At 38.8% G+C, this 12,381-nt stretch overlaps 1 protein-coding gene across 3 annotated transcripts in view; it reads right to left on the bottom strand.

Moving 5' to 3' along the window:
• Positions 1-12,381, bottom strand: part of LOC117034927 (zinc finger protein 345) — a 97,250-nt gene that overhangs the window by 65,469 nt on the left and 19,400 nt on the right. Inside the window, exons 3-5 of one of the 3 annotated variants that reach the window (XM_033128413.1) lie at positions 9,149-9,275; positions 8,785-8,877; positions 5,248-7,510 (exon numbers count right to left, since the gene is read on the bottom strand). In XM_033128413.1, coding sequence (XP_032984304.1) covers positions 5,248-7,510; positions 8,785-8,877; positions 9,149-9,275 — 2,483 coding nt within the window. Of the gene's footprint in view, positions 1-4,802; positions 7,511-8,784; positions 9,035-9,148; positions 9,276-12,381 lie in introns of those variants that run through there. The other 2 variants (XM_033128410.1, XM_033128409.1) reach the window with 2 other exon arrangements.

A 12,381-nucleotide genomic window follows, 5' to 3' on the forward strand; every position in this document is an offset into this window, starting at 1 on the left:
TAATCACTGTTGTATACATGAAATTAATATAATATTGTATGTAAACTATACTTTAATAAGATAAATAATTTTTAGAAATTTATACATATTAAAATCATTTTTAACAGCCAGAACTGAACTTGTTGACAAATAATAAAAATATGGACCAGCTACAACTGCAGGTTCTCCAGATCCGATGCCCTCTTTTATTATAGCTATAATTTTACATTATAAACATTAAATGTAAACATGGAAAAACACAGATAACTGTTATGTGCAAGTCTGATATACAAAAATATAAAAATTCCAATATATAGTGATGGAAACGGAACTGACTCTGGGTGGCAAACACACAATGTGATATACAGATGATGTATTACAGAACTGTACATCTGAAATCTATGTAACTTTGCTAACAATTGTCACCCCAATAGACTTTAATTAAAAAATATATATAAATAACATAATCTAATATGTAATCATACAGTACATATAATAGAAACATTATTTTATTATAAGGAACATACAATATTATGATGTGCTATATATTGTAAATATCAATAGTACTACTATAGTATATAATGATGTGCACATATAAAATAATATACAAATATAATTGTATTTATAATATCGAATAATCTTTTATCAAATATAATTTGAATTACCACATAAAACACAATACTTTTGAGATTCATCTATGTTGTAGCTGTGTCAATAAATCATTTGTTTATGGTGTCATAAATCAGCCTTCTTATGGCTGAGTACTAGTATTTTATTGTATAGATGTACTACAATTTGTTTATTCACCCACTGATGGACATTTGGGTAGTTTCCAGTCTTCTGGAAGTTATACACAGTTTCAGTGAACATTCAGTTACATGCATAAATTTTTATTTCTCTAGGGTAAATACCTAGGAGTGGCATTTCTAGGTTAACTTTATGAGAACTTGCCAATCTTGTGTCCGGAGTGTATATACCATTTTACCTTCCCACAAGCAATGCATGAAAGTTTCCATTGCTCTGCATCCTTGCCAACTTTTGGTACTGTTTTCAATTTTTTTTAGCCATTCTAAGAGGTGTGTAGTGGTATCTCATCATAGTTTTAATTTGCATTTTCCTGATGACTAATGATGTTGAGTGTCTTTACATCTGCTTATTTTCCATTTGTATCTCATACAACCATATGGATAAATCTCGAATACAGCATATTAAGTGAAAGAAGTCAGACTCAAAAGGGGATATATACATACTTACACATATATGGGTACACACACATTCATGTGACATTGTGGAAAAGGCAAAACTATAGAGAGAGGAAACAGCTCAGATCAGTGACTCCAAGGGATCTTGAAGTGGGAAGAGAAATTGACTTAAAAAGGGACAGGAGGGAATTTAGAGTAATGAAGAAACAGTTCTTTGTCTTAATTACTTCAGTGTATGTATTTGTGTTTGTCCAAATTCACAAAACTGTATACTAAAAAGGGTAAATGTTAATGTATGTAAATTGTCTCAAGAAATCTGACTTTTAAACGTATCATTACTATATTGTTATAATAAATACAGAAAAAATAACTGAAAGTAATTTAGTGTTTCCCTTTCTGAGGTTTGGGCACAGCCATGCAGCCTGGTCAGATGCTTGTGTCAATTTATAACTACTACTATTATCAACAACAGGATACCGTTGTTGGTCTCCACCAGCTCTGCTCCCTTCATGTGACCCATATGAAGTCACTTAATGCTCCGCAATTCCACTTTACAGGGAAGGCAATTGAGGCCATGGGGAAGTTGCTGGGCTGGCCCAGAGTCCCTCAGCAGGTCAGTGTTGGAAACAGAATTTCAATCCATATCCACAGCTTTCTGTATTCTGCTTGCATCCCTCCTCATATAGTAAATGGGAAGGTCAGCTTGTGGTCTCCTGGGGCCCCTGGGTCCTCCAGCCCACTCCAAGCCAACAATTCCCTGAAGGGGTCTATAAGGCTAGGACCTCATCCCTCCTCCATCCTCCAGGGCTCCTGTCCATGCAAATAGTGGGGATGATGTGGAGAAGCAGTGCTGGAGACACTGCAGTAACCACAATGAAGGGCATCAGGAAGAAATGTGGGCAACGGAAAATCAGCATCCACTGTGTTAGAGGCAGCCAATAGGAAATAGATACTACTAGGATTTAATGGAGGAGTCGCACATACTGTGTTAGTGGGTAATGGGAATCAAAAGATACTGTGCTGGTTGTTTATGAGTGTCCTATGGTAAAGGGTAGTGGAGACTCCAAAATGCACACGGGTAATGTGGAGTTTATGGTGCGTTACTAGTCTTCGTCCTTACTTGGGGGGAGGGAAACAGGTTAACGGTACACATCAGAGTTCAGAGAGGGTACTGGGGGCATCACCGCATGCTGTGTTGGGGATAGTTATGGACACTGCTAGATGGGTAATGAAAGATAACTGGTCACTATTATTGTGATGGACAAGTAATGGAGGGGGACACAAGAGCCATGCTGCTAGAGGGGTAGTTAAAGTATCAGGACATGATATTAATAGTTGAATTAGGTGAAGTATACCACGGTTCTTTATTCTAATGGCAATAAGTGGTCATCAGTCACTCCTTAGGTCAAAGTGGGAATAAATGGGGAGTATGGAGGATACTAGACCTTGTCACAAATGGGGTAAAGTAACAGACATTATGCTAGAGGTAATTGTGGAAGAACTAATGAGATCTCCAGACACAATTTCCTAGAATTAATGCAGTGTGACAAACATAATATTGGAGTAAGGTAAATGAGGAATAATGGTGTCCAGATATTGTGCTGCGGTGGGTTAAGAAGGAGATAAGGGGGTATCTCCAGACAGTCCCTTGAGGGGTCAGCAAACATTGTCCTAAGTTGGGGAATAATGGGGGGGGTCACAAGACATTGAGTGAAGCCCCAGATATAGTGCTGGATGAGGTAAAGGAGGGGGGTAGTAGAGGGTCACCAGACATTGTTCTAAGATAGAAAAAGGTGTATGGTGGATCATCGGATACTGTGAAGGCATGAGATAAAGGGGAGCCAATAACAGATCAGATACTGATCTAAGGTGGGGTAATGGGATGTCACTAAGCACTGCCCAATTTGGATGAGGGGATTAAAGAGGCAACCCTAGCTCTGCGCCTCTGACTAGGTTCTGCCCCCATCCTCAACCCCCACGCTGCTGTTCACAAAGGCAGGAGCTTGTCTGCACAACGTAGTTCTCACTCCCAGCATTGCCAATGGAATGACCTTGGAGGAACCACTCTGCTGATTCCAGTTTGGCCATTCAGCAGCTGAGCACTCAGACCCTCTGCCTGCATCTGTGAGGCCATTACAGCCCCAGTCGTGGGTCAGACATCTAGCTTCTGGGGAAGGTCTGCCCCTGTCTGCATACTGTTGCGCCTCCATACTGTTGGCTTTGGGCATAATTGTCAGAGCACAATGAGCAGGCCTATAGGTTAGGTTTTGGGGTGGGCAAGACCCTGTTGAGGTACAACTGGGGTGGGACAGGGCATGCTGGGTCAGAGTGAGTGGGCCCTTTTGGAATCACTTTGGAGGTGACTGTGGTATTTCAGAATCATGGCAGGGAATCCTCAAACACCAAGCATCTATATGGAATTTCCTGTGCCTCAGTTCTCCATTCTTTAAACAGGTTGGTATCAGGCCAAAAGGTTTACAATGTTACAGCTTTAGGGCCTGGAAGGAGGTGCAGCCCAGGTAAAGAATGGAGGTGAAAAAGCCTGGTGTGTTTTAGGCAACTTGGTTCTCCCCATTGGAGCATTTCTTATGCTACAGTATAAAAGGATCAAAGGGAAGTCATGGGATGAGTAGAGTTGACACTTCACAGTGTGCATTTATGGAATGCCTGTTGTATGTCGGGCATGGGTCTAGACTCACAGTGGTGAACAAAACAGCGAAAAACATTCTAGTGTGGAAGGCATAGACAAATAAGTGAAATATACAGAACATCATGGCAGTAAGTGCTTTAGAGAAGGATAAATGAGGAAGGGTGGGGTTGGAATTTTAAACCAGGCAGGCAGGGAAGGTCTCTGTGTAGAGGTGCCATTGGAAGAGGATATGAAGGAGCAAACCAGATATAATGAGGAGCTATGCTCTTTGAAGAGGGCAATGCAAATGCAAAGGCCCGGGGGCAGGATCTAAACTGATGTGTTTGAGGTACATGGGGGAGAAGGTCCTTGTGGAGCACATGTCATAAAGATGGACACAGAGGAGACAGTGAAGGTATGTTAGGGTTTGTTTTAATATGTGATTGATTTCTTCTTATTATTATGAAGGTCAGGGCATCAAGGAAGGTGAATGAGCTAGAACTGTGACAGAAAAGAGCTGGGGTGAAGAGCTGACTAAGGAGACCTGAAAATTTTTACCTCAGAAGCTTTCCTGAGGATAGTGGGAATTCACAACACACTATACTGAGAACTAAACACAGGCAGGTAAATACTGTCTGGGAGATTATGGCAGTCAACACACATAGTGTTTAGCACTCATGGATCATTATAATGCAATTATGGGGGTCAGAAGACAATGTGCTGGGGACTCATGAAGGTCGAAGACACTTGTGGCTAATGGGGAGTTTACAAGTGAGGATGCTAGAGGATAATGGGGAATCAACATACATGCTGAGGTTTGTGTTTGTACATATAAAGTATTATTTTATTGTGGTATCTCTTTCTTTATAGAAATACTTGATGGGGGATTCGGTAGCACAACCATCTTAATTCAACACAAGAATGAAAAACACTCAAAAGTCTGTTAAACAATGTGTTTTGGAACAAACATCTCACAGAAGTTAGGGTTTGTTACTATGGTAGATATTATGTTGTTCCACCATTTAACTTGTTGGCACTTCACCTATTCCACAGTAAAAAATAGATTGCTGTTAACATGATTTAACATAATCTTTCCTATGCAGAATTTGGTAACAGTGTTCCATATTTTTGAGGCCTCTTTTAATGTATCAAATTGAAAAAGTTCCTTCTCAGTATGAATGCCTCAAGGTTTAATGAGGCTGGTGACTCCCCTTGGTCAGGGCCCTCTCAGAGGTCCTCTTCTGAACAGTAATGTGACATTCTGATGGGGCATTTCTACTTACGATTATGTGCACATTTTCCTGCTGCATGAATTCAACAATGTACAATCAGAACTGATCTCACTGAGATTTTCTCACACAGTTCTCTCAAGTGTGAATACTCTGATGCACGTTGAGCACTGATTTCTGGACGAAGCCTTTCCCACAGACTACACACTTATAAGGTTTGTCTCCAGTGTGTGTTGTCTGATGTTTATTCAAATTTGACCTGTCAGTAAAAGCCTTTCCACACTCAGAACACACATAAGGTTTCTCTCCTGTGTGAATTCGCTGATGCACTTGGAGCTGTGATTTCTTAGTAAAAGATTTGCCACAGTCACTGCATTCATAAGGTTTCTCTCCAGTATGAATTCTATGATGTATAATCAACTCTGATTTCTGTCTGAAAGTCTTGCCACATTCAGAACAGATGTAGGGCTTTTCTCCAGTATGAGTTTTCTGGTGTTTACTGAGATTTGACCTGCCACTAAAGGCTTTCCCACACACCGCACACACATATGGTTTTTCTCCTGTGTGAATTGGTTGATGCACCAGGAGTTGAGATTTGGAGGTAAAAGATTTCCCACAATCACAACATTCATAAGGTTTCTCACCAGTATGAATTCTCTGATGAGTAATGAAATTTGACTTCCGGATGAAGGCTCTTCCACACTCAGTACATACATAGGGTTTTTCTCCTGTATGAATTTTCTGATGCACAATGAGTATTGATTTCTGGTTGAAGGCTTTTCCACATTCTTGACATTCATACTGTCTCTCTCCAGTGTGAATTTTCTGGTGTATATTGAGGTGTGACTTCTGGGTAAAGGCTTTCCCACAGGTATTACATTCATAAGGTTTCTCTCCAGTATGAATTCTCTGATGGGTAATCAAGTCTGACCTTTGTGTAAAGGCCTTTCCACACTTAGGACATATATAGGATTTCTCTCCTGTGTGAGTTTTCTGATGTGTAATGAGATTTGATCTGTTGGTGAATGCTTTCCCACATTTAGTGCACATATAGGGTTTTTCTCCAGTGTGAATTCGTCTATGCACATGGAGCTGTGACTTGGAAGTAAATGATTTCCCACAGTGACATTTATGAGGTTTCTCTCCTGTATGAATTATCTGATGTGCAATCAAGTGTGCCTTCTGAATGAAGGCTAGCCCACACTTCATGCAGACATATGATTTTTTTCCTGTATGAATTCTCTGATGCACAGTGAGTGCTGACTTCTGAGTGAAGGCTTTTCCACAATCACTGCATTCATAAGGTTTTTCTCCAGTGTGAATTCTCTGATGTATAATCAACTCTGACCTGTATGTAAAGGCCTTACCGCATTCAGTACATATAGAAGATTTCTCTCTAACTTGAACTTTCTTATGTGTAATGAGGTTGGAACTATTATTAAAGACCTTCCCATATTCAGCACACATAAAGGGTTTCATTCTTGTGTGAATTCGTTGATGCACCTGGAGTTGTGACTTGGAAATGAAGGACTTCCCACAGTTATTGCATTCATATGGCTTTTCTCCAGTATGAATTCTTCGGTGTGCAATCAAGTGTGTCTTCTGGATAAAGGCCTGTCCACATTCAATACATATATAGGATCTCTCGCCTGTATGAATTTTCTGATGCATCTTTAGTGTGGACTTCTGTGTGAATGCTTTGCCACAATCACTGCATTCATGGTGTCTCTCTCCGGTATGAATTTTCTGATGTATACTGAGATCTGAGTTGTAAGAGAAGCCTTTCCCACATTGATGGCATTCATAGAGCTTTTCTCCTGTATGAATTTTCTGATGCCTGAAGAGAGAAGATACTTGGAAAAAGGCTTTTCCACATTCATTGCACTTATAGGGCTTCTCTCGGGTATGGGTTCTCTGATGTATAATAAATTCTGGCTTCTGTACAAAAGCCTTCCCACAGTCAATACATACATAGAGTTTTTCTCCTGTATGAGCTTTCAAATGTACCTTGAGTTGTGACTTCTGGGTGAAGATCTTTCCAAGTTCAGTACATTTGTGAGATCTCTCTACTGTATGAATTTTCTGATGTTGAGAGGGTGCTAGTTTATAGCTTAGGATTTTTCCACATTGATTATGGTCCCATAATTTCTCTTCTGTTGGAGTACACTCCTGGTCAGTATAAGAAGAAATTTTACCATATTCGGTAATCTTCTGAGTGTTCTTTGACTCATTGTTTCTATTATGACTGTATAAATCTAAATTATGCTTCAAAGCATTTCCAAATGAGTCACATTGATGGGGTCTTTTTGGGGAAGGAATGTTTTGGCTTACATGAATTATTTTTCTACTGTCCTTATATTCGTAATCCCTCTTTGTACTCATTATTTCCTGGATGAAAGCACCATCTCTTAAATATTTGTTTCCTCTTTGCTGATGGCTTTCTATCTGGTCACCAATCTGCCACAATTTTTCTAGAATGAAATACAACATAACATCACTTGTGGCATCACCTCCCCTCCCTGTCAATGTAGAAAGAAGCTTTCTCAGAAATTCCCTGCTAGGAGGTTCGAAACCCAAACTCTCCTTCTCAAAAGAGAATGAAGAGATAATTGCAGTTCAAAGAGCAGCTAGCAAAGGCTAGAAGGGATGGTCATATGGCTCATCCAGGTTGAACACAGAAAAGGATGAGGGTGAATCATTGGGTGAGGAGGCTGGTGATAGTGGTGATAAGAAACATTCTGAGATACAATTCAGCAGTTAGAGGAAATAAACTTTATGAACACTGTACCATGGACAGATGTGTTAAAATTAAGGAAAGAACAAGATAGTACTATAACATTTATATAAACTAATAACACATACCCCAAGTCACTTTAAATTTTAAAAGAATATGCATGAATAAAAAAATATTTCCATCATACAAAGTAATTGCCTGTGGTGGAAAGTGAGATGGGTATGGGGATAAGAAAGAAAAGACTGAAAAATCAAATAACAAGAGAATCCTTACCCAGACTGATGATGATAGTATATCCAAAATAAGGACCATGATTAAACTCAAACCAGTCATGTGAAGTACAGAAATAAAACAATTACAAAAATCTGCCAACCAGGCAGATACACCCCCAGACACTGTGAAGATACTCAAACAACACTGAAAAGAAATGTCAGAAAGGTACATCTAAAGTGACAGTGAACCCTAAGTCATCGGTTAGATAAAAGACATGGGGAATGGAAAAGGAAGAAATCCCATGTCAGTTCCTACGGAGAAAATAGGAAGAGAGTCTGGTTGGAGGTAAAGTTCAGAGGCATCTCACAGTGAGGAAAGAGACAGAAGAAGGAAGGAAGACTAACAGGAGTGAGAGTGTGCAACATATAGTACTTTTTAAAGAAAGCACATCCATAAATGCCTGAATGTATAAAGAAATAATCTTGGACAATGGGGAAGGAGGAAAGAAAAAGAATGTTAGAGAAAAGGAGCATAACCAAAAAAAAAAAAAAGAAAATCTTTAATTAGGCAGACTGATACATGATCCAAAATCCAAAAAGCCAAGGAATAAGACAGAAATGACAAAGGCACTCATGTAGAAGGCATTTAGTTATTTGAGAGGACACTGTCAAGGGTCCTCAAGCAATACAAAAGATTTAGAACCTTCAAGAAGAGTCATCTTCATAGCATTTCAAAAATACTAATCTTTCTCAAGACAACTGAGATTTACTCTGTTATCTCCCATCTGGGCACACTTACCTGAACAGCTCTGATGTGGGCTCTCATCCTGCAATGTCCATGACTTCTTTCCTTGCTCCAACATGAAAACCTCTGGTTCAGGAACTTGATACCCTGTTCATGAGAAATGGTAAAGGACTGGGTCCAGCTAGTTGTGTTTTAGAGTTCAATCAATAAAGTCTTGTTGAATGATGCTTTGTTCTTCAGGAAAGTAACCATATATCTCTGGGAACAGAGTAATATTCAGAGTGCCCAAAAGGGTTAAAGAATCCTAGACAAATCAAGGAGAAAACCATTACATATTTCAGACGTCTCACAGCATTTAGCAACTGAGAATGGAAACTCAGTGGGTCCTTCCCTCAGATACCCAGGTGTCTGTACTTACCAACTGAGAGCAGATGGCTGTAGGTCTCCAGCATCACATCCCGGTACAGGTTTTTCTGAGCAAGGTCTAGATGCTGCCACTCCTCTCTGCTGAAATCTACAGCCACATCTCTGAAGGACACTGATCTCTGTAAGAGCACATTCCTTTTCAATGTGAATAGTTAGCTTTGGGGGATGGAGAGACTACATTTAGGAATATGGAACTTGGGTTTGGTTAATTTACCCTCTCTTTTAAAAAATCCCCCCCCCAATTTCCCTAACATGTTATTATAAAGATTTAAAAACAACATACAAAAAACTTTAAAGAATTATATAGTGAAAACCTATATATCTACTACTTAGGATCCATCACTAACATTTTACTCTACTTGTTTTATTACACATTTACCCATCCTTTTATCCATCCATCAATCCATCTTACTGTTATGTACATTTCAAAATAAACTGTAGACCAGTACACTTCTTACTAGATAGTTCAGAATGTAAATCACTAACTAGAATATAATATTTGTTTACCCTTTATTAGGTAAGATTTAATGAAATGCACATCCTCGGTGTATCATTTGAAGTTTTGACAAATGCATATACCTGTGTAATCCAAGAACTTTTAAAAAATGGTTTCTCACATACAATGCATATTAAATATCTAGTTTTACATAATATTTTGTGGAAGAAAGAAATCCAATAAAGAATTTCTGCTATTTTTTTCTACACTTAATCATCAGTCAATTACTCATTTTTCAAAACTGAAAACTGAATGGTTTCTTTTAGTTTTCTAGCAACTAGATGAACAACCTGTGAGCAGTTTCTGAGCAATTTAGAATGAGCCATTAAGCCAGTTTTGAGAACACAAAAATGAATTATTCATGTTTGTAATCTTCTAGCAACTTAAAAGACTTTGAAAATAAACAAGACCTAAGTTTCACAAGAAGAGAAAAAGAAGACACCATTCAGTAAAATGTTAAAAACAAAACTGAGGGACCAAAAAAGAAAAAATACAGTTGACTCTTGAACAACATGGGGGTTAGGGGCGCCGGTCCTCCACTCAATTGAAAACACACGTATAACTTCTGACTCCCCCAAATTTAACTACTCATAGACTAGTTTTAATCAGAGGCCTTACTGTTAACATAAATAGTTGATAAATACATATGTTATGCGTATTATATAATATAGTCTCACAATAAAGCTAGAGAAAAAATGTTAAGAAAATCATAATGAAGAGAAAATACTCATATATTTACAGTATTTATTGAAAAAATCTGCATATAAGTTGACTCACGCAGTCAAACCTGTTTTGTTCAAGGGCCAACTGTACATTCTCCATGGGGGAATAAGTTTATATTAGTTGAGGAATATAAGCTGGAAGTTGAGAAGTTTAATATAGAATGGGGAGTGAAGGAGGTCATTTTCTAGATAAAATAAAAGCAAAGATGTGGGGATAGGAAAACACATGAGTTTGGAGAACAGCAAATAGCTCTATGTAAATAGAAAGAAATCTGCACGATGTGTCAAGAAGGTGGTATGGGAAAAATGGTTTGACCAAACAAGTATGGACTTTTTTACTGTAAGTAATTAAGGTAATCAGATTTATATTAATTTTTTCTATAGGATTTGTATTGCTTGATAACCAAATAAATAATGAGAAAAAATTCCTTATAGAATGATTCTAATAAATGAAGTTAGGATAGAATTACAAGTTAGGATAGATAATAAATGAAGTTAGGATAGAATTAGACTATCACCATTTCGCAACTCCTAACAAAATAATGGTTCTAGACAATAATCATTAAGGTTGCTCAATTGTTTCCAGTGAAAGACTGAAGAAGATAAGTATAGGGCCGGCCCGGTGGCTCAGGTGGTTAGAGCTCCATGCTCCTAACTCCAAAGGCTGCTGGTTCGATTCCCACATGGGCCAGTGAGCTCTCAACCACAAGGTTGCTGGTTCAACTCCTCGAGTCCCGCAAGGAATGGTGGGCAGCGCCCCCTGTTCAACTAAGTTCAAACTAAGTTCAAACTAAGTTCAAATTAAGATTGAACACGGCACCTTGAGCTGAGCTGCCACTGAGCTCCCGGATGGCTCAGATGGTTGGAGCGCATCCTCTCAACCACAAGGTTGCCAGTTCGACTCCCACAAGGGATGGTGGGCTGCACCCCTTGCAACTAGCAACCGCAACCGCACCTGTAGCTGAGCTGCGCCCTCCACAACTAAGACTGAAAGGACAACAACTTGAAGCTGAACGGCACCCTCCACAACTAAGATTGAAAGGACAACAACTTGACTTGGAAAAAAGTCCTGGAAGTACACTGTTCCCCAATAAAGTCCTGTACCCCTTCCCCAATTAAAAAAAAAAAAAAGTATATAATGTATGGCTCAGCTAATAACACCTGCATCCACTGATGAATTTTAACATCACAAAAAAGATAACCAGATTTTATGTGCCTACTGGCATGATATAGGAATTAATTTCATTACACCAACCATTAAGTATTCTTGCCAAAAAAAAAGAATTATCTAACCTGAATCTCATCAAGCCTCCAGATCTAACAAACCCTTAATAGGCAATGTGAAGAAGGACAGAGATACATACTGAACAATATCAAGACCAAAACGTCAGCTAAATCTAAAAGGCAGCAAATGATCTGTTTCTTCAAAAAATAAATCAAAACAGAAGAAATATAGAGGAAAATTATATGTTTATTCAAAGAGACTTAAGAGTCATACTAGAACCTCTCATGCATGTGGAGTCTCTGACTCATGTATGTAGGACTCCCAAATACATATATGTATTAAATTTGGTTATTTTCTCTTGCTAATTTGCCTCATGTCTATTTGATCATTAGAACAGCCAGAAGAACCTTGAGGGTAGAGAAGAGTTTGTTTTTCCTCCACAGTTGGTGTGATGAGCAGGATAAACTCACTGGCTGGAACCTGGTGATTCCCAATGAGACTGCTGCAGATGAAATCATGGGGCTCTTGACACAAGCCAGCAGTAGGTAAGGGTTCTTACCATGTCAGTACATCCCCAGATCTCTGTCTGTAGGATCCGGTGGAAGCAAAAGTGGTGAGACTCTTTCTTCTAAATTTACGTTGACATGACAAAATATCTGTGAAACTCATTTCTTGGACTAGCATTCCTGGTTACTTGGCATACCATACTTATGGGTTTTGTTTTTGTCTGTCTCTGTCTGGTTTCTCTCCTTTCATCTTATTATATGCCCTGACAGCTTGGC

This window comes from Rhinolophus ferrumequinum, chromosome 15 (assembly GCF_004115265.2).
Source record: "Rhinolophus ferrumequinum isolate MPI-CBG mRhiFer1 chromosome 15, mRhiFer1_v1.p, whole genome shotgun sequence".
Taxonomy (NCBI): domain Eukaryota; kingdom Metazoa; phylum Chordata; class Mammalia; order Chiroptera; family Rhinolophidae; genus Rhinolophus; species Rhinolophus ferrumequinum.